The 27358-nt window shown below is 37.7% G+C and overlaps 1 protein-coding gene across 1 annotated transcript in view; it reads left to right on the top strand.

Moving 5' to 3' along the window:
* The window catches only part of LOC103709817 (probable protein NAP1), a 56097-nt gene that overhangs the window by 17906 nt on the left and 10833 nt on the right, over nucleotides 1-27358 (top strand). The window contains exons 10-18 of the mRNA XM_039114465.1: nucleotides 2109-2153; nucleotides 2231-2373; nucleotides 10110-10242; nucleotides 12459-12569; nucleotides 12694-12772; nucleotides 22176-22369; nucleotides 24267-24412; nucleotides 26318-26399; nucleotides 26534-26644. Of these exons, the coding sequence (XP_038970393.1) occupies nucleotides 2109-2153; nucleotides 2231-2373; nucleotides 10110-10242; nucleotides 12459-12569; nucleotides 12694-12772; nucleotides 22176-22369; nucleotides 24267-24412; nucleotides 26318-26399; nucleotides 26534-26644 (1044 nt within the window). The remainder of the gene's footprint in view (nucleotides 1-2108; nucleotides 2154-2230; nucleotides 2374-10109; nucleotides 10243-12458; nucleotides 12570-12693; nucleotides 12773-22175; nucleotides 22370-24266; nucleotides 24413-26317; nucleotides 26400-26533; nucleotides 26645-27358) is intronic.

The following is a 27358-nucleotide window of genomic DNA, read 5'->3' as shown; positions in this document are numbered from 1 at the left end:
CTCTATCTAAGAATCCCGTCTTCTTCTTCTTCTCCTCTCTCTCTATCTCTCTCAACTATCAATGCCTGCCTACTCCTTTTCTTTTTTTCTTTGGTTACCCGCCATATGTAGGTTTAATAGGTTGGCTCTAAAGCTTCTAAAGTGTCCACTAGGCTGTTTCAGGTAAGGTGGTTGGGTGTGTCGATTGCCAAGTTAGTGGGTTGAAGCCTTAGGTTGAGTAGATTGACTACTAAAGAGTAAATACAGATTCAGAGACAGGTCTTGATTGCCTGAATTTTGCTTCAAGTAAATGTCCTCTTCTTTTATATTTAATTACCGTGTGTTGGTACGTGACTGGCATGAGTCATGCTATTAGTACTGCTAACCTTGCATGCACCCAGAGTATAACATTATTTAAGATTCATGGCAGGATTACTTTCCATATAATGCAAATGAAAACTTGAAAACCTCCATCCAAGTTTCCTTTCTCCTCCTCCTCCTCAATCTCTCACAACTATCAAGGCCTGCCTTCTGTTTTTATTTTTTTCTTTGGTTACCCCCTATATATAGGTTCAAACAGGTTGGTTCTGAATCTTCTAATAAAGTGTTCACTAGGTCGTTTCAGGTAAGCTGGTTGTGTGAGTCAATTGCCAAGGTAGTGGGTTGAAGCCTAGATTCGGTAGGTTGACTGCTAAAGAGTAAATACAGATAGAGAGATGGATCTTAATTATCTGTATATCATTTCAACTAAATGTCCTCATCTTCTTTTTATTTTTATTTGCTTAAAACATTACTTGTAAATAATGAACTATTGTCCATTTGAGTTCAATAAAATACTTAAATTTCATATTCCTTAAGAATAAAACATTGATTTCCTAGTTTTAGCAAAAATTCCGTATCTTTTGGCTGAGTCAGAATAGTGATTTTTAAATGCTAAGGTATTTCTCAAATCTTAAAGGGCATCCCAGTGCACTCCCGCCACTATGGGGTCTGGGGAGGTTCCGATGTACAAAGCCTTACCCCTGCGTATGGAGAGGCTGTTGCTGTGTTTCATTGTGCCAAGTCCGCCCTCCATATTTCTCAAACATAAATTTTGTTATGCCTAAACAATATAGAAGCCCAAGGTTTCGATAAGAAAAGTTTCTTCAAAAGATTTCATCTAATATGGTGTTAATCAGTAATTCAACACATAGCACAGAAACAGAATACTTCATTTCCAGATTTTTCAGAGATAGACATATCTATGTTCTTTTTAAATATAACTTAGGTTGTTACATACTTATATTACACAGCAACAACAGAGTTACAAGTATTTGATTATGAATTTATGATGATATATTTCTTGTCTTAAGCTTCAACATTTAGGGATATTTTCCTCACTAGTATAAAATTCTGTGCCAAGGGAGAATGAAACATGTAATTGTCATGGACTTCATATAAGTAGGAAAGAGCTAGACTTTGAGTGTTAAAGAATGCATCATAAGGCTGTTTTTATAAGAGACGCATCTAGGTTGAAAGTATTAATGATCAAGTTCTGCTTGTCCAATATAAGAGTCTGAAGCAATGTGAACAAAGTATTTGATTTTAGTCCTCCTCCACCTTATTTTGATATTGTAGTGAAGGAACCAGTGACATCCCAAGAACCTTACACTATTACATAGAGATGTTGCCTTAATCTTTTGTTTGCTAAGTTCTTTCCTTTCTTTATTAGCAAGATAAGGCTAAGATTGCTGCTTGTTTACCAATATTGTCAGACCCTGCTTCAGAATTTTCTATCTAGGGTGTAGGATCATGCTTGATATTTTCATATGACAAGAATATTATAATGAGGCCTTGTTGTCATTTCTCATGTTAGTTTTCTAAAAGTTCTTTTTTTTTTTTTAAATTTGTGTAAATAATTATCTCCCAAGGTTTCCAAGTACATCATACAAGTTGGGCTGTGGACTATTTTCTGAAGTACTGTATATCTTCTTTGTTCTTCTAACTTGATATTTTCATAGTTTTCGTCTCCCTGCTTACCATTCATATAAAGATAGATTGTAGTGTTCTGTGGTCTTTCAAATCTTATTGAGTGATATAACCATTCGGTGCTTTGTTTCTGTTCTTATCCCTATATATTTTGCTTTCAGGTTGTACTAAAGGAACATTTAGTTCTCACATTATTCAGAGATGAGGTAACTATGATATATTAAATTCCAGCATATAGGTTTTTTTTTCGTGGATGACCATTTCTGATACTTGTATCATTCAGTATATGCTATTGCATGAAGATTATCAGCTTTATGTACTTCCAAGAATATTAGAATCCAAGAAAATGGCCAAATCTGGACGTGCAAAACAAAAGGAAGCAGACCTAGAGTATAATGTTGCAAAGCAGGTTGAGAAAATGATATGGTATGTGTCATACATCTATAATTCTATTTTATTTTTGGTTGCACACATGTAGTTAAATAAATTCGTCATCATTTTTCATTTTTTCTAACAATATTAGTGCTCTCACTACATGCATAAAATTTTATTACTCTTTCTCTGTATGTGTTTGTATGTGTATGAATAGCACACACATATCTATACATATACAATAAATTGCAATGATCTTAAAATCCTTGATAATGAAACTTTTCAAATTGGTAGGACCGGTACCAATAGGCGTGCTGGTCGGCAACCGGTACAGTAGGGTACTGGAGTGCACTGTAGCAAACTGTGGCGTACCGGAACCACAGGGAGGGGGAGGGGGAGGGGGAGGAAGAGAGCTGGAGAGGAAGTAGAGGGAGGGAGGGTGAGAGGTGGGAGAGAGGAGAGGGAGGTTGAGAGAGAGAGGGGTCACACCTAGGCTGGAGAGGCCTGGATCTGGGACCGGATGAACATATTAGCAAGTCGATCCAACAATTGATATATGTAGTAGTATTTCTTTATTCTCAGTCATTTATGAATAAAATGACAATCCACTTTGATGTATTTGGTTCTTTTGTGATGCACCATATTATTTGCTGTTTCTCATGATACAGTTGTTAATTTCTACGAGAAAATCTCATATCCACATTAGTTCGCAAATAATGGGCACCAGAGCTCAATATCAACATATGTGGTAGCTCTTGCAATTGTGCTTTGCTTCTTACTATTATCAGTAGCTTATTTTCAGAAAATCTGCACAATCTGGACAACAATATTCTTTTATTTGTCTGTGACCACTGTTTTCATACAGTTATTTTAAAGCGTCTTTTAATTATCTAAAGTTTTGAAATTCTGCATCTGTATGACCTCTTATATCATGCAGAAATTGATCAACACACTCCACAAATGAGATGTTTGACTGAATATTAGATAAATTTATTTTTGTCACCAGACATATTTATCACCTAAAATAATAATTCTTTTTTTTGGTACAAAAATAATAATTCTTTTTGATTGGTCATGACTCATGAGTTTAGTGTTTAAGTTCATTAGAGTGTTACCAACCAATCCAAGCATTTGAATATTTTTTAATATTTCAAAAAGGAGCGTAAAAACTACTTTGGTATAAACTCATACCTTGTCTGGACTTTGAAACTTCAATTCCCAAAAGTCATTTCAACTTCCTGAAGTCTTCAGTACTAAAATTTTACACAAAAACTCTAGGCTCCTTGATAGCCTTTAATCACTTTGTCCATATAGATGGTATCTGTTGAACCAATACGGGAATCCATACTAATTGACCACAGATATGGTACAATATAGGTTCGATATCGTACCGACACTTGGCGTACTGAGCTGACTAGTTTGCCATTTTATTTATTATTTGTTTTTTATTTTTTTCTTGTCACATTTTTTTGGATTTCTACTTAAAAATTTTATTGGGATTGTTGTCTAATTTGTGGTTTTAACCTCTTTTTAATGCCTTTTTATCATGAATTAGAATTGGAGTAGCCAACCAACATATTTATAAATAAAAACACATACAATACAACAAATTGAATCGATTTTAATGTATTTAAAGTATAAAATACACACCAATATCTAAAATTAAGGGGTGTCGATGTGACTTATAGACACGATCATAACAGTATTTTGGAGGAGCTTCACCAACTCTCAAAGAGGCCCATAGTGCGATAGGTCTCCATGCTTAAGTTCGTAATTCACTGGAGAGCTACGTTGGAAGGAGTCATCCATCAGACTTTGAGACTGGGCTGCCATACAAAGATGCTGATAGCAAAATCCGACTGGAAAGATGGTTGATTTTGGGAAGGATAGTAAGTTAGTAACCACTCAAGTACGACCTCAAATGATCCATGTGCGTACGAGTCAGGCTACAAGTGTGGAATAGGGTCTGATGTGCGACTAGAAACTAAATATGTGTACAGACCCTACTCCATGTGCAATGTCATTTACTACAACAGCATCACCTCCCAAACAACCATAAGGAGCTCGTCTCCTGTATGCAATGGTGTCCTCGCAGATTCTACCAGGTTGTGCACTGTGGTTCGTATCCTGTGTGGTATAAGTAAACTAGGACTAACCGATGAATTGAAGACCACCCTTGGACTGAGTCATAAACTAAGATACCTTGTGCCCTCCTACCTCTAGCTACCAGATGCATCGTGGGATAAACTATCGCTGGTATCAAGTGATGATATGCACAACCGGTCATCAGATGGCTCGTTGGTCTCCGAATCAGAGGAATGGATTCCTTCTCGAGTCTTTCCAGAGAAGATGGAACTTTCTTTCTTTTGCTTTTCTTGCTATCCTAAATAACAACCTTCTTGCCCTGACTCTTCTAGGAGGATTGACTGGGCTCTCCACCTTGACTAGACTGGCTGGGTGTGAGTGTGGAATATTTTGTTTTGTCCATTGCTCCGTATCCACTATAGACAATGGCTGCAAAACTGGTTGATCAAGGAGGCAATCCTGGCTCATCCAGCTCTGGCTACTACTACTGATCCTCAAGCCAATCGATCATCGAATCCTCTTCATCATGCATGAAGTTTTGAAGTGGATCATTGTACTTCAGCTCGATTTCTTATTTGATGCATCTTAGCTGTAGATGCAGATTGTAATGGATGTATACAAGATTATTCAATTGCTTCTATGCGAGACGTTTTTTTGTTTGTTATGGATGAGGGTGAAGGTAGACCAGTTACTCTTACATCCACTGGAGGAAACCATTCGTGAGGATCTGAATCACCAGCCCTCTTAGGTTCCTAGATGACAGGCCAAAGTGGATCCACCATTCGACTACAAAAGCATTCAAGAAAACTAAATATTAGAAGCTACTAAATCATGGTCTGCCGTACCGGTCGGTACGGGCCGGTACCGGCCGGTACATACCGGTACCGGACCCTACCGGTACGGTACAGCTACATATTTCGGTACCGAACCGTACCAGCCCGTACCGACCGGTACCGATGCATACCGGTCCGTACCGATCGGTACCGATGCGTACCGGCCCGTACCGACCGGTACCGACCCATACCGACTTGGTACTGGCCCGTACCGAACCGGTACCGGCCCAAACCGGCCAGTCCGTACCGGCTCCAATTTTTTTTGGCTTTTAGCTCCATCGGTACAGTACCGGTTCGGCTCGGTTTGGTTCGGTACCGATGCCCACCGGTACGTCGGTACAGTCGGTACCGTGTACCTGTAAACTAAATACTAATTGTATAACATCCATGTAATAGTTGTAGTCCATGTCTTAAAATACCCAGACCCATTTTTTGTTTGCTTGCTATAGCTACATGGTCGCCGAAGTTGCTCGAACCCTCTCTAAACATTTTTGTCTGTGGAAAAGATACATATTATATGGCGTCAATTAGTTGCGCGAGTTGACAAAGTTGACAAAATTAACTCAGCTCTTTCAGACAAAGTTCCTCATCTGTACCTATCGCATTGATGGTGTATTGGAACATTGGGTTTAGATAATAGGCTATTGATATAATTTGCAATTGATTTAGTATAACAATTATACTCAAACCGCACAATAGTCTATGATGAACAGGTGTATAAGTGAAATTACCTGTTAGATAAAACTTCCTACCTTTCTAATAATCTCGCCTTTGGTTGATGATGTTAGTATACTCTTATGCATGTCTTTGGTCTGCCTCCTTGATTTGAGCCCTGACAGCTATCATTATGCAATAGAGGAAGCCTATATGGGGTTATTTCTTACTATCCACTACCCTCAGCACTTCGTTACAATGGCTTGATAGCCTTCACAATCCTATCGGCCTGCTGTCGAAACTTTCGGCTGGTCACTAAGCCCTCCACATGACTCTCCTCATGTGGACTTGAGCATACCTGCCCTTTTGCCACTCAGCACTAACGAACAACTGATACAAGCCTGCTTTCTTATCAATAAGGCTATCGAGTGTAATGTAGTTCTTAATCTGAGGATGAATTGAGCGTTGTGCATATGATTAGAAGCATCAATTGACTTATGAAAGAAAGTCTTCATGTCATAGTAGGTCAGAAAGTTTATGATGCTTTGTCTGTAAGGATCTATCCAACCATCACACATCACAGTCAACCCATACGTGTCCCACTTACTCTGGTAGGAGGCTCTCCAATTTTACAACTCCTTATTGCTGTCTAGAAGACTACTATAGATATCCTTTGGCCCTAGCGGATTCACATCCAGTCCGGCGCTCTGGATGAAGGCAATGGCAGACTGTTAATACTTGTTGTCTGCTGCATTAATAGGGATGTGGCTGAGGTGGAATGACAATGCAATAGCTCTCCATATGTCCTTATCCTTGACTAGCATGATCTATCTTTCACTACAAACATTTGCTCGAGAAGGCATGTGGATCCTTATTCTCCCATTTTTTTTGCTGATTTTTGGCCTCTAAATAAAAAAAAGAGGAAATGAGGGGGAGGGGGCTAATTTCCCGATTTTAACTTAGATCTAGCTCAAATCTTGTGAAATCTGGTGTTTTTCCTTTTTTAAGATTTTCAAAAAGAGAGAGAGAGAGAGGGGCTGAGAAGGCACAGGAAGCCTTCTCAACCTCCCTCTTCTATTATTGAATGGGGGTGGGGGAGGTGGATGGTGTGGGGTATGGAGCTCGAATCGAGCCCAATCCGGTGTGAACCGAATGGCTCGTATCAGTACCACTCCAAACTGCTTGGTTTGGAACGGTTCACATCATTTTTCGAACCAAAGAGGGAACCATCCTGGTTCCGTCTTAGTATGGTTTAGTACGCCCCGAACTGGGCAGTTCGGGGCAATATGGCGAACCTTGGTATTGAGTATTATATGATGTAAAATGGGCTAGTTTTGAACAAAGTGATCGAGTAGGTATGGATGCACATTCTATGTTCCTTCCCTTGAGAATAAAATATTGGTGTTGTCATATACACATTGATGATCCATGTGAAATGGCATTTTAACATCTAGTTAATGCAGTCACTATTTTAAATTGGTAGATATAGATATGATCACCCAAAGAAATGACTTTTTCACTAACAAACTATCTCAGTAACCTAATAAGCAAGTTTGCTCATGACCAATGTTCTAAAAGGCAGCTACAATATGGAGGCAACCAGTGAACATACTCAATGTTATCCACGTGACTGCCAAAGCCTCGCTCCATCTTTGCCCGATCATCTTAGTTATATGAAACACTTATTTTTTATAGTTGTACCCCCTCAATCTAATTGTTTCCAATGTACTGATTCGTCTTTCTTCCAAAGGAGCAAAAAAAAAGAAGCAATCAACAACGAATATATATATTTCAAAGCTCAATTGAATAAATTGTGATAATTTATTATTCTTAACTCTTTTTTTTTTCAGATAGTTGAAATATTTAAAATTTAATATTGCTTGGTCAAATGATGTGGCTAGGTAGGTAGAAATGGTTATTACTGTGCTTTTAGCTAAAGAAAGATATTTATTAAGATACAGAATACTTAGTAAAGCATGATTCCACACGATATACATGCAACGCTCTACTTATGATGCAAGTTATCATTTCACTGTACAACTCATTTGCAGCCCTATATATATAAATAGAGAGCATTGAGTACCATAGCCACACAAAAAGTAGAAAATAACAAATGATTAGATTGGATTAGATGATATCACAAAATATTTACAATATGGAAAGTAAAAAATCTTCAAAAATTGTGATTAAGAAACTAACATGAAAATAAATGGAATATATGGAGTGCAAACAGAACTCAGCCACGTAAAAGAAAATAAAGAGCTGAACTGTGCTATGCATGCCTCACATATGCATTGGCTCTTTTCCAATATGTCAACATGGCCATGAAGTTCATGCATGGCTACCTGTGCTCAGCCTGTGACACTAAACATATTAGTTAATATTTCATGCTGTATTTTACATTGTCTATTTTCTTCTTTCCATAGATACTCTCATTGTGCTATAGAGAGATCAAGAAATGCTGAAAAGCAAGAAAGAGGGCGGTTAGGGTTGCACCCATCTGAAGGGAAAGAATAACTTAAAAAATTAATAGCTCAGAAAATAGTGCCATGGAATCTCAAGATTTTACATTTGAGGTAGGAGAGAGATGGGGCAGAGAGAGAGGTCTTAGTGGATATTTAGGAGGGCACAAGAATAGTAGTTTCCCAAGCAGCAATGTAGGAGTTGGAAGGATTTTTTTTAATTTTCTTTTTAAATTAGAAAGGTTGGATGGAATCATGGCTTGCGATAATCATAAGGAGATTTAAAATTAGATCGCAACCATGGATTATGATGGTTATATTTTAAATGGATGTTACTTGGATTTAAGGTAATGAAGAACAGAGCAAAAGGATTGCCATGTAGGAGTTAGAGAGAGAGCGATTATGAGGTGGGAGAGTGGGGCCTAAAATTTTATAAAAACTTAGTAACTGCATAGTGTATGGAATTTAGAGAGAGAAAAATCATTAAGTGATGTCACCTCACTAAAAGCAAGTGATATGGTGATGTTTTTTCTCCTTTTCCTCTCTTGCTGAGAAAAAAAAGAGGTTTATTCCTCTACTCCAATTCTCTCTCATCGTCTTGCTCAATAGATAGTTACACATATCACTTCTCATTTTTATCTTGTTTTGTATGTTATGAAAGCCCAAAACATCTTGATGCATGTAACCCTTATAGCAGTTCATTTTGACCTACCTTTCCTTGTCCACTATCTTTTCTTGCACCTTGATGGTGACATTTGTGGGTCCGTAATCCCAATAAATACACAATGTGGAATTGTGGAATATGTATTTTTACATTAGCAGGAGGGTAGGTTATTAAAAGGAGTTTTAAATTTGTTTTCCTCCTATATCATAACATTTCTTTCAAGGTATGCCATACCGTGTCAAACTAGACGGTACGGGATATGGTCCGCCGAACCGGTACCGGTAGGCGTACCGGTGGTCTACCGGACCGGTTCGGATCGGTTCGAACCGCTACCGAACCAGCCACAGTGCGCTACAGGGGCATCAAATGCCGTTGTAGCATAGCTACATTGGCATTACATGCCCCTGTAATGCCACAACGAACTGGATGGAACCGGTCCGGTTCGGCCGGTTCGGCCTTGTACCGGTGCGAACCGGTCTGTTTCGCACCGGTATGCCCTCCATACCGTTTGGTTCCGGCCCCTATGGGGCCATAACCGTTTTCCACCACTGTACCGGACCAGTCAGAGACCGGACCGGTCCCGTACGGGCTGAACCAGCCGGTACTGGCCGGTTTAGCATACTATGATACAGGACGTACCATACTGTATTGGTTTGGTACCGGTACATGGTACGTGGGGCGTCCCGACACTCGCCACACCGAACCAACTCTTGTACTGGGCGTGCCGACACAGTGACAGGGTGGCACCGGTATGGGGCCCGATACCGAGACGACGTACTTTGATTTATTTTTAATGGAATTGCACCAATTTCGTACTCATCACTTTTTCTGTAACTTTATTTGAAATGTGTTGTTGCCTGCACTAAAGAGGGCATATCAAAAGAATTCCTGCAAAGTTTTCATTTTCTCAATAGAACTCCATCAGTTGTATAGTCTTGTTGCTTTACCTAATGTCTTTTTATTTCTTAATTATGATTCCAATTCCTTTTATTGTTGCTAGTTCTTTTAGTGTATGATTTTGTGATTTGTCATTAACTGGTTGAACTCATACTTGATTGGTAATTTTAATGGTCTAATGATGACTTACTGCAGTGAGGTACATGAACAAGCATTGATTTGTTGTGATGCCATACACCGAGAAAGGAGGATATTGCTAAAACAAGAGATTGGAAGAATGGTTCAGTTTTTTGCTGATCAACCTAGTTTACTGGCCCCGAATATCCAGGTAAAGTTCTGCTTGCAATTTATGTGCAGGCTATGTGGTAAAAGCCATATGATTTTGTTAGATTCATAAACAATTTCTTCTCTATTTTCATGCAAGGATGATAGATTTATCTGTATTCATGCAAAAGATTATCAAGTCACTATTTTATTGCTAATATTGGATACATCATCAAATCCAGGCGTATCAATAATATTCCATTTGTCTTGTGTTACTCTTTAAGACAAAAGAAGACTAGAAAAGAATCTTTAAAATAAAGAGAAGCTAAAGAAGGAAAGGAGGCCTATGGTTCACTAATATTCTTTGTGTACAATCTAAACTGCTGGCTCATACTGATGTCCTAAAGACCCCTACTTGAATATCTGCCTATTAACCTTTATAAAACCTAAGTACAACATAACCAATATGCATGAATTTGGCTCAAAATTAAGGCCTATGAAAGCCACTTTTAATTGGATTTAGATGCACCACATATATTTTAATGTTGACATGTTCACCTGCACAACAATGTGATCTGGAAGGAGGCACAACTCAAGATTTGAGGCTAAATATGGGTAAAATATGTAACTTATTTGATGAAATTACACGTTATCTTGAAATATTCCCTTTTATTTAGCATCCTTGAATTCTGATATAATACTAGAGTTAAAACTGATATCATGTGCAAACATATAAAGAAATAGCTTTTTCTAATTAACAAACAAACGTAGATGGTATTTTCAGGATCTATATCATCAGATCTGATTTTTTGATCCTTTTGTTCATATCTATGGATCTATACAGTATGCAAAATATCTAACCATGAATTAGCGGTGAAATACCCACTGCATTTACTATGCTATATGGGCCCTTAAAAGATCCTCAAACTTTTGTTTGCCTAAAGTTGCAGTGTCCTCATGCAATAAATTTACAACTGTGATTGCTACTTATTCATTGGTTAAACTTGCAAATGATTTGCTGTTCAATTTTCTTGAGTGAGTCACTAGTGTTGGTCTTGTCATATTGATGGGGAAGAAAATGCTTGAGTTATTCCCTTGTAATTTCTCTTCCTACAAAGCTGTAAGTTGGAAGATTGGAAGCTTGGATGGAACAGGCAGATTATGACTGATGATGTAGCCATATGCTATTTGCAGAATGTTTATCTTCCTTATTTCTAGTCCTCTTGTAACCACCATTGTCTCAACCACTTGTGAACTTGCTGACTTGTACCAATGCTTGTTAGGTATTCTTTTTCTTGTAGGTTGCTGCATTTTTCATAATTCCTGTCCGCATTTTATCTTTGCTTCCATTTTCTAAACCCCGTGAATCATTTCTCAACTAATTAGTTTTGTAGATATGATCTTGCTATCTTTTATAGATCCTCATTTAAATACTTTTTAAAACCCATCTGAATACTGTAACCTGAAATTTTGTATGCAAAGCCTTCACCTGAAACTGAAAATTGAGAAATTAAACCTCCTGGATGATTCGTTTTTTATTTTCTGGTCATTATCTTCATAACACAAGCCTTTTTTTGGCATGATAATAGGCCTTTCCAGAGAGCACTACTTTAAGCAATTAGGCTAAGTAGGAGTGAGAAAGTATTTACAACTGGTCACCAATCTGGGATAAACTGTCTTAGAATTATCAGTTTATTGGCAGGGTTATTGGAGGCAATAGAGGGCCTCCCATGAACGCTAGGACATTCAACTGGTAAGAAAATGTAGCTTGTTAGCTGCTAAATGGTTGCAAATTGCAGAAAACCTGGTCAGGAACGGCAGCCCCTGAAGTTTCCCTGGTGGATATAATTGAGTCCATACCCAGAAAAAGGTTCAATAAACCATAAATTCACCAAAATCATAGAAGAATTTTAGAAACCCTAGACTTGCTGATTGTATACTCTATTGGACGTTTAGATCAACAAATTTGATCTTTTCCTGCATCAGGGAGAAGTTGGGAAAGGAATTAAGGTTGAAAGGTATACCATGATAATCTTATAGCATAATGTATAAAATCCAAAAGTAGTTAGCTCAAATATTTTTTGTTTGTCACTGTCTATAGTGTATGTGTGTCTGATATGAAAGTTTTAATTTCCCTCTCTCTGTTTCTGTTTTGGTATCGGTCTCTAGGTATGTCCGCATGTGCATCAGCTTGCATGTTGGTGTGTGCCTGTTCATGTTTTGATGATTTTTAGATGGTAGTTTTCTTATTACATTTTATGATGTCTATAAGTTGTACAGATGGTTTTCTCTGCACTTGCTTTGGCTCAATGTGAGATAATTTGGTACTTCCAACATGTTGGTATTGCATCATCAAAATCTAAAACAGCACGGGTGATACCTATTGACATTGTAAGTTGCATAATGCATATAGTTTCCAATCCTACTGCACATCAATAATCATTCTGCAGTTCATCATGCTGTCTCCTTGTACATATGTTCTGTCCATGTATAATATTAATATTATTGATTGCAGGATGCAGCAGATTCAACTCTTGGTTTCTTGTTAGATGGAATGGACAAGCTTTGCTGTTTAGTTCGCAAATATATGACAGGTTAGATTGAGAAATTATTAGCTGATTTTTCCAGTTTTCACAAGTATGCTAAGAATGTATTTGCATTTATTTAAAGGAGCATGATTTGCCTATTATCCCGCCTGTTCACAAAACCTATACTGTAAGGTCCGCCGTACCAGTACCGGTCGGCGTACTGGTGGCAGCTCGGACCGGTACGTACCGGGTTCGTACCGGTACGGTAGTCATACCGGCCAGTTTTTCAATAAAAACTTCCGGTACCGGATCCCACGTTGATCCAGTACCAGTTCCAGCCCGGTCTGGTTCGGCATACCCTGCCTATACATATAAAATGCATTTTCAACCATCCCATAAAAGTCTCAAAATGCAGGGAAGACCCTTTCTGTGCTACAAACAAACACCAAAAGGGCCTGTATGGTGCACAAGAGGAGAAAAAACTGAAAAGGGGGAGTGTTATAAGGAGATGATTACAGGACGATGGGTCAGGTGTGGGAGTTAAAAGATACCCCTAGATTTCTGATTTTTCAGAAAGCTTGGGGACATAATTTTCTTTTGGAAGAAACATGCTTGTTGATTCCACCCCATAATAATTTATCAAACAAAGAAGTGAACAAGTTTTTGGCCTCTTTAGAAATGTTATGTTATTTTAATTTTCAAAAAAGCCCATTTCGATTATATTTATGAAGGTTTGAGGAATCGGTACCGGAGGGGTACTAGCTGGCAGTTTGGCACGGTATGGATCCATACTTGCTGTTCTTGGGCGTACCAACACAAGAAGAGCTAGAGAGGGAGGTGGAGAGGGAGAAAAGGCGAGAGAAAGAGAGAGAGAGAGCGGAGAGGGAGAGCGGGGGAAGGAGGAAGGGGGAGGGCGAGGGAAACCCTAACCCTGACCCAACCCTGAGCTAGAGGGAGGGAAGGAGAGGGACTTACCGAACCCTTGAACGCAGGCAATGGCGATGGAAGAGGGGGGAATTGAGTTGCACGAGGAACCTGGCTGTCTTATATTAAATGCTTGAACCGTGTCGATCTCCAACTAGTCCAGTTCAGTATGCTCCAAACTTGCCGGTTTGGCGAACCTTGATTTATATCCTAAGGTTTCTTTTTCTTTTCTTTTTCTCCCTTCTTACTATTTTCTATATGGCATCTGTTGCAGAAAAATTTCTAAGCCTGGCTTTCCTTTCACTACCACATGATGCTTATGATTCATAAAAAACCCTAACATCTTCGTTAAAGCAAATGTTAATTGCTTATCATGCTCTTCCATAAAGAAGTCTATCTTCTCCATTGGAAATTGACTGAATTTCGAAAGCTCATTTTCTGTACATGATAGGCATAAGTGACTCTTTACAAAATTTTATGTAGACTTTACGAGCTAGTGACAAGAGTTTTTGTTGTCACATCGATGTCACATCTAATTTTAGATGGCTATTTTTTGTCAGCCCAAAACTTAAATGTTATCATTATATATTTTATCCATGTGTTCATATGTGCTATCTTAGGACAACCTAAAGGTAGGGGTGTACGAGAAAACCGACCAAACTGCAAAACTAACCCGAACCAGTTAATTCGGTTTGGGTTGGGTTTTTCCACATTCGGCTTGGTTTTGGTTTGGAAAATTTTAGAATCGGAAAAATCGGTTCAGTTTTGGTTTAAGTTAAAAAAAACAACTTAAACTGAACTGACTTGTATATGTATATAAAATGGTTCACAGTTCACTTGGTTCATCAATAGTTTAGTTCATCTGGTTCATCAACGATTTCGGTTTAAGTTTTGGTACATTTTACTTGAATCAATAGCCTTAGCTGCAGCCGCCCCCAATCCTTCGATCCTTCCGTGGCTCGTATTCTCATTTCTCCTAAATCTCCCCCTGTTCCATGTGTTCACCGCTTGGGATCGTTGTTCGAGACTTTGTTCACTCTCCTCATCATCATTGGAGCAGAGTCACTCTCCCATGCCTCCTCCTCCAAGGCTCCATGTGTTCACTCTTGGGATCGTTGTTCGAGACTTTGTTCACTCTCCTCCTCCTCCTAAATCTCCCCCTGCTCCATGTGTTCACTGCTTGGGATCGTTGTTCGAGACTTTGTTCACTCTCCTCATCATCATTGGAGCAGAGTCACTCTCCCATGCCTCCTCCTCCAAGGCTCCAACTCCTTGGGACTTTGCCCACTAAAGGCGTTTCTTGCTGGAGCAAAGTCCTTCCGATGAGCTGGCTACATCTATCATGCCAATCGACACCCCATATGGCAAGATCTCAACTGTTCACCAGGCGATCTACCCTGTGGAAGTTGTCTCCATTTGGCTTTTTGGCATCATCATGGCGGTTCTAGGAGGTTGATCTCACATGGATCAAGATCTCCGGTGAGTTTCCATGGACGGAGGCCTTCAACAAGGTCTTGGCAGCGGTCTTCGACGCCATCGCGGCAATTCTAGGAGGCAGAGAGAAGGTGGATGTGATCAGAATCAAGATCTCTGGCAAGTTTCCATAGGTGGAGTCCTTCATCAAGGTCTCGACGGAGGTCTTCGATAAGCTTGGGGAGGGGTTCGTCGGGGAAGTGGAAGTGGTGGAGGCTTCCGTTGAGACTTGAGAGACTAGCAGCCATCATGGATGGGGAGGAGGATGGGGAGAAAATGGAAAGGATGTGGAGCCTCGTGAAGGATGCGGAGAAGGTGATGGAAGATGGATGACAGATGGGTTGGACTGTTTGACTTGGTTTGCAAATAATTTCAAGCCTCATTAAAACTCAGTGAGGAGCCCATTTAGCCCATCCTCACAAAAATCGACAAAAGCCCATTTAGCCCATCCAGTTTAGTTGCTCATTTGATAAAAGCCCAAAAGCCCACAACCCGATAAACTGAACTGATTTTAGCATATGATTAGTTCGGTTTTGGTTGTAGTTTTAGAAAATTGATTTAAGTCGGTTCGATTTCAGGAATACCCCTAAACCAACCCAACCCGAACTGTGCATGCCCCTACCTAAAGGCCTAGGTTTTATATGCTGTCTAAGATGATGATATGCATAAATGTTTAAGCAACAACTGAAAGCATTCGATTTTTAAAAACTTTCATGTTAAAGGTCCTAGTAGGTGATGCAATCTATTGCTAAAATGATAACTTAGAAAAGTAAAGCTGAGATCAGATTTAGAATATTTAAGCAAATAGAACACTACTTTGCTGTAGAAAACCAAAGCAAGAGCAATATTCAAGAAGTATTTATGGAGGGTATCCGTTCATCACCTGATAGGCACCTTCAAGTATTAAAAGCCTCTCCAAATCCTATCAGCAGTGTGGTACAGATTACTCACTTAATCATCAGCTTAGGAATGCTCTTAGTAGTCCTGTTGTAGGGAACCAAGGAGTGGATAAACCAATAAAGGCTTAAACAAGGTTGCTGCTGTGAGGAAGCATTACAGCCTCTAGAATCTAGGGTTTAGGTGGGTTTGTGATGGATAGAAGGGTCTGTTTGGGGCCATGATGGTGAAAGGTGGAAAAGGGTTTAAGGTGGAATGGATAGCTATAGGGTTTTAAGGATTTAGTGGGTAGGGCTTGGGCTTTTGCATCAAGAAGGTGAATCAGATCAAGAATATGTAAAAGAAAAAAGGAAAATTAATGTTGTGGTGAAGTAGAAGAGAAGAGAAAGATATAAAGAAGTTGGGCCTCGCACCATTTTGCATCGCACAGGATACTCGCATGAGAAAATCTGATTTCATTCATCAACATTACATGATCTCTTTATAGATAACTTAAAAGTCATATATGAAAAATATGCTCCTCGACTGAAAGGTAATCACTACTTGCAAACCTGCCCATTGCTTCATGCCCTAGCAAGCATTAATGGCCAAATATGGTGTCTAGTAGGAAACTAATCTTAAAATACAATAAGCTTGGCACTCAAGCAAGTGGCATGTGAGATGACTTGTTGACCAAGTAACATTAAAGTAAAATAAGGCTTGCTAGGCCCTCAAGCAAGTGACCTAATTGACTAGATAATATACAGGAAACCGAAAGATAATAATAAAAATTACAGGGGTCTATTTAATAACTTAACAAGGGCTTAAGAACTTCAATTCCAGTTTTTATTGTCCATGGCAGCTCTCAGTTAGCTAAATCCGGAGATTTTGTTTTTGATTTCAATGCTGATAATAAGTTTTAACGAATTTCAGTCTCCACTATATGCTCCTTCAAGATAACTTGGGAGGTAACCACCCAGATATTATTTTCTATGGTTGCAATATTTTTAGCTTGACCATAGCTACCAAAATGCAACAATTTAAATGGAGAAGAGAACTTTCTAGCCTATATGCATAAATAGGAATCATACATTCTCCCAAGTCCAAATTGAGAATTTTCACTGTCCATGAGAGAGAGAGAGAGAGAGAGAGAGAGAGAGAGAGAGAGAGAGAGAGGAATCGAGAACAGAGAGTAGTTTTACAAATAATTCTTAGAGAATTTCAGTAAGCCAGTGAGCTCTCTTCAAATTTAAATTAGATTCATAGTTCAGAAAATGTTTCTGCGTTGCTATCATCTTCCTCAAGGAATAGCTCTCTAGATTGAAGTAGTTTTAAATTTTTATTTTTATGCTTGCTTATATTATTTATTTGTGAATAATAATAGCAATCTTTTTCCACTATTTTACCTTAATCAACCTACTACATTATTAGAATTGAGAGAACATGGTGCTAAATTCATCAACTACATAAGAACAAAACTTCACCCGATAATCAAAGATTTATAAATTGAAAGCTTAGCATTCCAACTCCAACTTCAAGGGTTCATCGCATATTGTATTGACATTCATAATGATCCTAAAGAGAACGCTAAATTAATTCTAAGCTATGCTCCTATACTATAAGTCCAGCTTTGGTACCAACAATGCCAAGAAACCCCAAGAATAACCAACAAATCATGTAGATAGCATCAATGATTGTAGGTTCCAAAACAACTGCACATTATTGAGGGAAATTGTGACTGTACCAAGGGTATCTTTTGTTCTGTGGAAAACCAAGAAAATGGAAAAGATAAAAAAAATAGCACTGTTCCATGGAAGCTATTTATAAGATTTCCTAATTTGTTGTGCTCTAATGAAATAAACGATTGGACAACTAGATTTTCCAATAAAAATAAGTTTTATGAGCAAATTTTCTAAAAGACTAAACTACCTCTCTAGTACAGGAGCATCTAAAAAATGAAAGACGACAACTATATTAGGCTATGTAATACTGCCTGTCAAGCTGCAGCATAGATGTGATCCATGCCCAGCTTGGCACATAGAATCAGAAATCTATTTTGCTCATGCTTTCGTGAAATGATCTTGCAACTGATTTTTTGACTTCACATATGGAAGTATAATCTCCTTGGTTATAACAACCTCACGAAAGAAATGACAATCAACTTCTATGTGTTCTGTTCTTTCAAAACACACTGGATTGCTGGCAATAAAAATTGCTGCTCGATTGTCATACAACATCCTCATAGGCTTACTTATTGTGAAGCCTAACTCTTGTTACAGATTTTTTTGCCCACATTAATTCGCATGCAGTATGAACTGTTGCTCTATCTTCTGCTTCTGCACTTGGTCTTGCCAGTTGCTGCTACATTCTGTTTTTAACTTCTCCAGGAAATCAAATTTCCTCCAACATATGTACAATATCCAGTAGTAAACCTTTTATTACTTGGTGAACCTACCCAATTTGTATCTGAATAACCAGCAACATCTACATGACCATACTTCCTGTAGATCAGTTCCCTTCCTAGAGCATGTTAAAGGTATCACAAGATTCAGCATGCAACTTTCCAATTGGAGTTCCTAGAAGCATGCATGGATTAGCTGACCATGCTCCAGCAAAGGTAATGTCTGGATGATTGATGGTCAAATAGATATTGTCCTAGATTTCAAGCAAGTCTCCTTCCTTTATCAACTAAATATTTGAGTCCACAGATGTATCAGCTGGACTTGCTCCTAAAATTCCATTCTCAAAAGCAAATCTATCACATATTTTCTCTAGGATAAATTTAAGCTACCTTTTGAACAAACAACTTCAATCCTAAGAAAATTGCGCCACTGTCCAAGATCCTGTGTTTGAAATATCCTTTCTAGATAATCCTTTACAGAAGATATCCAATATGATCGCTACCACTAACAATAATATCATTGACATATATACAAGGAATAGTGATGCCAGATGTCTTTTTCTGTACAAATAAGGAATGATCAAAATGGCATATTTTGAATCCATATTTCACCATAGCCTCATTGAATTTATTGAATCATGCTCTAAGAGACCGTTTCAAACCATAAAATGTTTTCTTCAATCTGCATACATTGCCGTACTCCCCAGCAACAAACCCCAGAGGTTGATCCATGTAAACTTCCTCCTATAAGTCACCATGTAGAAATGCATTTTTGTTATCCAGCTAGAAGAGATGCCTATCCAAGTTAATTGAAATTGGAAAAACTAGATGAGCAGTGTGTAATCTGGCCACCGGAGAAATAGTTTCATTATAATAAATACCATATTTTTGGGTGTGCCTCTTTGCTGTAAGGCAAATTTTGAGTCTTTCAATTCTTCCATCTGGTTAATATTTCACAATGTAGCATCAACGGCATCCAATAGTCTATTTGCAAGGAGGTAAGTTGGTAAGATCCCATACAGTTTCAAAAACTGTAATCTGCATCCCTACAAATTTTGCAGAGGACCAGAGGTATTTGATATAGGTTTTTTGTCTACTTGATCAGCCATAAGGATAATTATATTCCACACACCAAATATAGATGGGAAGATCACAAATTCCTGAAGGCATTCTTTCACTTTGCAGATCAGCAACTTGGTGCACAATTAATAGAGTGGAAGATTGACAGAGGACATGTAGAATATATATAAACTAAAAGCAAACTTCGGGACACCAGAAACACCACTCTTTGCACGTTTATGTCAAAAAAAGGGAACAAATGAAACACAACACAAGTGCAATCAACCATTGTGGTTGCTGCACACATATACGAAAGAAGAGTTGGTATAACTCAACTGGACAAAAGTAGCAGCTGCAGATGGCTGACTAGAAGAAGCAGCTTTTTTAATGAGCTTCTTGTATTCTTCATGTGTGAGAGTAACTGAATCTCCATTAGGAATAACAGACTATTGTCCATCTGATTGGTAAACTGTTGTGTTTCATCATCAACATGAGTATAGGTAACTTGGTTTGTCCAGCTTGGCTTACAATATTTTTCCCAACTTTTGTCAAGTCTGGTATGTTCTACTGTGATGTGTACATCTTCGCATCCTTTTGAATCTTGACCTTGTCCAGTATTATTGCCTCCACATCCTCTACCACTGTCACTTCTACCACCAGAAGAAATGAGAGCAGAACTAGTTGATGCTTTGGCAGATGAGCATGACAGAGATACTGATAAATTAACTCATTGGAGCCTGGCATTTACATTGGTTAGACTAGGCAGATTATCACTCGCCAAAGTCTGTCCATGAATAGAAATTTGGCCACTTGAAATTCCTCTGCTTGTTTACTTTGCTGCTCAATATCACTAGATAAGGGCTGATACAAATTCAACTCTTCCCACATTCCTCTCAGTGAACTGTAATATTCACTCAGTGATTTATCACCTTGCTGTAGTGAGAAAATATTCTAAACAGTTGATAGATGTGTGACGCATTTTTATTTAAAAGTACATGTCACAAACAGCATTCCATATGTCTTTAGCTATGTATGACATTAGCACTGACTTGTTGATCCATTCTATTCCACAGCCAAGTCATTATCAATAATTATCACAGTTCCAGTCGTCATGTTTAGCTGCTGATGTTTCAGACAGATCTTCTGAAAGATACTTTCAGTTGCCCATAGCACCTAGAACACCTTAAGACTGGACCCAAACTAATTTACTAAATTTTTATTTGTGCATTAAATGATTGTCATTTCTTCTCTTGGACTTTGAGTAGAGCAATTCTTGGTTCATAAAAAGGCTTACCTGATATTTACTTGATGTCAAGTTCGATGAAAAATGTTTGATCTACAAATTTGTCCCAACCTAAGTTTGATGAAGCTTTCTTTCAATTACTACAGTGTCAGAAAAAATGGTCCAGGTTCATTCTTGGTGGCCTTTCACACCTAGATCACAACTTGCACCTGTCAATTTGCATTAAAATGCCTTTAGGATAATGTCAAGAGCAGGCCCAAAGACTCTATTATGTGATCCTCAATATGCAAGGTCTATGGCTCTAGCTCCAGACAATCTCTTCCATGAATCATAAAATGTCCCTTAAGCATCTTCTTGAGACACATGGCAATGGCAAGCCTATGACAAGGCTTTATAGAAACAATACCTGGCTAGAGTTGTCAAGCTCTAATTGGAAAATTAGTCATTTCTTCTCACCCATTTCCTGTTCGCTGTGTCTTCTTAGAAAAGAAATGGCATTGCTAATAGAAAATATATCTTTTAGTTATAGTTTCAACTTTCAAGTGTGGCGTTTTAAAACTTTGAAAGATGAGATATATAATCAAGATGGAAGGTTTCATTAAGCATCATCATTTGGTCTGTGTGGAGACAACTATTAGATGTCGTATAAGTACATAGGATGTGAAGTGCAGAACTTGGTTTTGTTGAAAAGTTTTGAAATCCTCAACTCGTTTAATATTGATCCTTTAGCAATCAAAGCCGCTCAATTTGGTGAACCAATCTTCAACCCAAGGGATGAAATATAAGTTGAAGTGGGTGCCTCCTTTTAATGTGCTGTTGGAAGTGTCCTATTTGACCTTGAGACAGGAGCCTTTTTTCAACTTTGTTTACATGAAAGAGCTACGATGTAAGCTGATGCAATTACAGCAAATTGGTTTGAAGTTGTTAAGAAACTTGTCAAAAGTATAAAAGGTATTAATCTGATTTAGTGAAAGATCCAAACCACAACATTTAGGTTGCTCAAAAGTGCTTTCTTTTGAAAGAGAAAAGCAGATGCGGCACCCTTTTTGGGACAAACAGGCTCTTAGGCACCTCGAAAGCTTATATATATATTCATATGGAGGTTTTAGCACTTCTATTTCTGATGCTCACGATATTTTAATCATCCAGATTTCTTAATATTTAATGATTGTCTTGGTATAGCATGCTATATCCTTACAACTACCTTCAAGTTCCAGGTGCTGAGAAGGTCTCTACTCTCTAGCACCATGCTACATTGCCAATGAGAATGCATAGATTATAGAAGTTAGGTGAAACATAAATTTCTTGAGGCTATACTAGATTGAAATGTTGATTTTCTGCACGTGTAATTTTCTTCAAACAATATTCTCAAAAGATATCTTTTAATTCAAATAATAGATTTTATGCATGGAAAAAATCAAAATTTATGTTACATATATCTTATTGAAATTTATCTGGATCGGATAACTGATAACGAGCTTTTCTGTTTGCAGGAATAAAGGGTTATGCACTATCATATTTATTATCTTGTGCTGGAAGAATTCGATTTTTACTTGGCACTCCGGGTATGGTGGCTCTAGATCTAGATACCACCTTGAAGGGCCTCTTTCAGCAAATTGTTCATTGTCTTGAGAACATACCAAAGCCTCAAGGAGAAAATATATCTGCTATTACATGTGATCTATCTGTAAGAAAACTGTGCACTACTATTCCGAGTTTTATCTGTTCTTTTTATTTTTGGTGTAAAGAGAATAAAAGGCTTTTCACCTGTCATAATTCATTGTTTATGAAGTTGTGACTGATCAATTTTTCTGACATCCAAAGGTAGCTAATCATAGCATAACCAGGTGGATCTTTCGCAGCCTAGATGCGTAGTGTCACCAAAATGTCCTAAAATACTTTAAAGATTGTCTACCTGGGATATGTAAGTAACGTTTAAAGTCTGAAAGTAAAACCATAATATTGTGAACATTTACTGGAGATGAAGTAAAGAATTTTCTGGTGGCCATAAACACCTTTGATGTAGCTGTCTTGTAATGCTAATTCTCATGCCCTAGCAAGTAGCCTTTGTTAGTCTTTGATTGGCTGTTATAGTCAGCTTCCACATGTTGATTCCCTGTTGGTGTAGCATAAGTAAACATTACCTTCCCGTGTTTCTTTCTTGTCTGCATCATCCTGATTTTTTTTCTTTGTTGTTGTTCTGACTAGAAATTGTTCTACCTAGTTACTGATGAATTAGCCATATTGTCTTGGAGGTGTGAGACAATCTTAGTTTTGACCAAGTTTCGCCGAACCGGTAGGGGTGAGACAATTGTTGTAACCAAGTTTTGTCGAACCTATATTGTGACCCGTACCGATCGGCTACCAGTACGGTATGGTATGGGTCTATACTATGCCATGCTGGAACATATCAAAACAGGGAGAAGGTGGGGGAGAGGGAGGAGAGGGAGGGAAGAAGAGAGAGAGAGGAGAAGAGAGAGAGAGGGGGACAGAGAGAAAGAGACCCACCGGATGAGGGCTTCAATGGGGATGGTTGACAAGGGCTTCGGCGGGGAAATGGAGAGGAGGAGAGAGAGAAGGAGAGGGAGGGAGGAAGAGAGGAGAGAGAGATGACAGTGGTGGCTGGCATCGAGAGAGAGAAGGAGAGAGAGAGAGAGGTTATCGGCAAAGCTAGGACACAATCGTAGCATCTCAAAAGATGGAAGACCTTCAAGAGAAGTCGTCGGGGGCGAGGGGAGAGTTTATAGGCTGAACAAGCCCGCACAGCCAAACTCTTCTAAGTTAGCATCAGTTCGGTTTTGTACAGACTGAACCGCCCGGTTTGGGTCGGTTTGTTTCCCTAGTTGTGAAACTTAATGTTAAAGTATTTTCTAGATCCTGCTATGAGAAACATTATTCGTGGGATGTAGTTGTCCTAAGACTTATAGAAATATGTAAGAGTGCATGTGTTTTTCTGAGCCAAAAATTACAAACAACGTTGGGAATTGAATTTGTTATTATTAATTTTCAAGTTTGTTACTTTGAACATGTAGATGAATCAATATTCTAAAAGGCCTCTAGATCTAGAATTGCTTTATCAAGAATGAGATAAAAGAATGGTTGTAGATGATTAGCATTTCCTTTGCAACATGAAAATGCATCAAACTCCATAAGTCCATATGCTGTATTCTTTAGAAATTTTTGTATATCTTCCATTTCCTTCAATTTTTATAGGAGTCTCAAGAATATCAGGAATCCATATAGAAGCATTCAAATGGTGATCTATTGGTTTCTTGATTGACGGTAAAAGCACAAAGGCATAATGATATAAGAAAGGCATGAATATATTCATTAATCTTCTGTTTATTATGTTTGTATTTACAGAACATATTATATTTATATGTAGGCAGATTATCCTTGTTTACTATCTCGATCAGAAGACTGATATGATCAATTATAGCCATTTGTTATCCGTCATTCATATGTATTCTCATGATTGGATTAATACATTATGCATTATTTGTAAAGTTAACCATAACAGTTCGGAATATCTTCTTACTACATCCATGTCTGTGAGTGACTATTGGGTTGTCTTATTACTGTAGGATTTGCGTAGGCACTGGTTGTCAATTTTAATGATTGTCACATCTTCAAGGTCGTCAATAAATATTAGACACCTAGAGAAGGCAACAGTATCTACCGGAAAGGAAGGTTTGTTATCAGAAGGAAATGCTGCATATAATTGGTCCAGGTATTAGATTTGTAATTCTTTCAGGAATTTATTTCAATGCATCTAATTTGTCAATCTTTTTTTTTAAATGCTTTTTTTCAAGTGACTGGAAATCTCTATTTGTAAAAAAATTGTATAAATTGTTGCATTTTGTCTTGGGATTGTATTAGTTCTAAAATAAGTCGATGGCAAGAAAAAAGGATCACTTTCAAAACTCACTAAATTGAAACTTTTGACCGCAAATTATTTTTAGTTGGGGATAACTGCAGTCAATGAAATAATACTTTAGTTCACTGAAGAGCTGGAAATGCCACTTTGAAAGAAAACCTATTATATAAATTCTAAATTACAATAGTATTTTGGAATTTTTTTTCATGTGCAAGTCATGTAGTAAAGAGTTCTCGGCATCACCTTTGTAATTTTCCAAATTTTCTGGACATGGGCTGTCATATAGCCCATGGGTAGTATGTTAGGTCTATTTATGTTTTTGGAGCTTTATTTATGGTCTTTAGTTAGGTTTTATTAGTCAAAACTATAGATTTGTTATTTAGAGTCCAATTCCTAGTAGTAAAAGTATTAGAACCTTATAAGTAGGGTTGTAATCTCTCATTATTGAGATGCAATCAAAATTTCATAGATTTTTTCTAAGCAATTATTTTTTTTTTCGAGTTGTGTGATGCAATTCTAACCCCTGGTGTGATGCCTAAAAAATATATCTTTATTCTTCCTTTTCTTTAATTACAGCACTTTGAAACCTCAAATTCAAATCTGATTCCATCCCCACTAAACCCTAGCAACCAAAAGCAACAAAACCCATAGCCATCCATCCATCAATTAGCCTTCAATTACACAAAACAACAAAATTTTTATTCCCGTTTCAGTTCACAATAAACCCTCAAAACTTCATCTTTTCTGCTTCTATTTTGCATCCAAATCGCTCCCCATCCATTTATCAACATAAACCCTAGCTTCTTACACAATTTTCCTACCTTTTTAGCCCAAAACAAACCCATTAAACATCCCTGAATTTTCCCTAATCAAGGTTGTCTTACATCACCACCTTGAAGCCCTCCCAAGCAGCATGGACTTCTGCCATTGGAACAGATCTGCATGAAAACTTACAGGAGCAGCAACAAGCAAGTGGCCGAGATGATATCTAAGAACATATCCAGCTCCATCCCCATCATCCCTAACTGATCCATCGAAATTAATGTTGACCACTCCATGGGGAGGGGGTATCCAGCCAACAGCCTGATGGAGATAGAGGGCTTCAACAATGAGGCCGTAGAAGTACCCCAGTGTCATGTGTCAGTGGTAGAAAATAACTCCTATGAAGCTCAGTCAAATTCAGTCCAATATCAGTGTTCCTTCTCTGCAGTTTCAGAACTGCCGTAGCAAAAATATGTTCAAGTTCTGCGTATTCATATCCTATATCAAACTTTATCTTCCATGGAGTGAGTTTTCCATGTGCTTACTGTTGATACATTCGTTAATTCATTGAGCACAAACAGATCTGTAGCTCAATGCAGAGTATTAATTGTTCAAGATACCCTTTTTATGTTAGTGATATTTGCTATTACTCGATATTCAATAATTGCAGATTAGCTTTGGCAAAACACTCAGAGCTTCTTAGAATCTCGTATACTTTTTATACCTCAAGGATAACATTCTAGAAATATTTATTGGTTATCAAACATAATGCGGTGAATATTTTCTTTACATTGAAAAAGAAAGAAAAAGGAAAACACAGTTGTCAACTTCCAAAGATTTGCTTTTCTAATTTTCAACAGATTTACCTTGATTATGATGTATTTTCCAGACAATTCCTGTTTGATTATAGCTCTACTCCATATTCCAGCTCACTAAATTGCACTGATGATGCATCAAAAGTCAATTACTTAATGGAAAATAATCTTTAACTCGCAGATGTGTGGATGAACTTGAGAGTCAATTGTCAAAGCATGGAAGCCTTAAAAGGCTATATTTCTATCACCATCATCTTACAGCAGTAAGCATTTGTTTTCTGTTTATAGGGTTTTTAAATCCCATGAGTACTACAGCTTTCTCTACGTGCATATACTTCTAAAATGTACCCTATTCTTAGAGGTTTGCCATCTTTCTATTAAAATGTGATGTTAACAGGTCTTTAGGAATACAATGTTTGGGCCAGAAGGACGTCCACAGCATTGCTGTGCATGGCTTGGAGTAGCTAGCAGTTTTCCAGAATGTGCCTCTGCAATTGTCCCAGAGGAGGTATCTTTTGCAATTAGATTGTACTCATACAGTAAATCTTTGCAAGCTAAAATCCAGTAGCTGGTTGCAAGTTCATAATAATATGCTTACTGTAAAGATGATACAAACTTTGTTATTATTGGAAAACCTTCTATGTGTGTTTAAAATATCCTCAAGTAGGTCAGAAACACATGCAAGACTTGATCGTTAACCAACCTGAAATTTGTGTATGAAAATTCCAATGCAGCTGCAGCTTTCATATCTAGTTTCTATCTGTCCTTGTACATACTGAATAAACTTAAGTGCATGTGTAGCTTTATTATTTTCTTAAGTTCTAGTCTATTAGGTATGCACCGATTAGATATTGCATAAGTAGAACTTCCTTGATGTTGCAAATATAATATCCTTCAGATTATGATATATTTGAACAATACTGCAACCTACGAATGGTCCACTTATTCACCATTTGAAAAATAAAATAAATAGAAGAACAGTTTTATGCTTATTGTCTAACTTAAAAAAAAATGAAAAAGAAATGGCATAACAAGAAATGAATAAGGATTAATGATTTATAGCATTTCTACGGAGATTTTAGTGTTTATGAATTGCATGAACTGAAAATAGCTATAGCTTGTTTGATCATTTTATGCTTTATTAAGATTTAATATTTATTCAGATGTTAGTTATCCATCAAAAAAATGAAAATAATAGAAAGATGAAAGGAGCAAGATATAA

Source organism: Phoenix dactylifera, chromosome 16 (assembly GCF_009389715.1).
Source record: "Phoenix dactylifera cultivar Barhee BC4 chromosome 16, palm_55x_up_171113_PBpolish2nd_filt_p, whole genome shotgun sequence".
Classification (NCBI taxonomy): domain Eukaryota; kingdom Viridiplantae; phylum Streptophyta; class Magnoliopsida; order Arecales; family Arecaceae; genus Phoenix; species Phoenix dactylifera.
The sequence above is the reverse complement of the archived record's forward strand: the minus strand, read 5'-3'. Positions and strand labels throughout refer to the sequence as shown.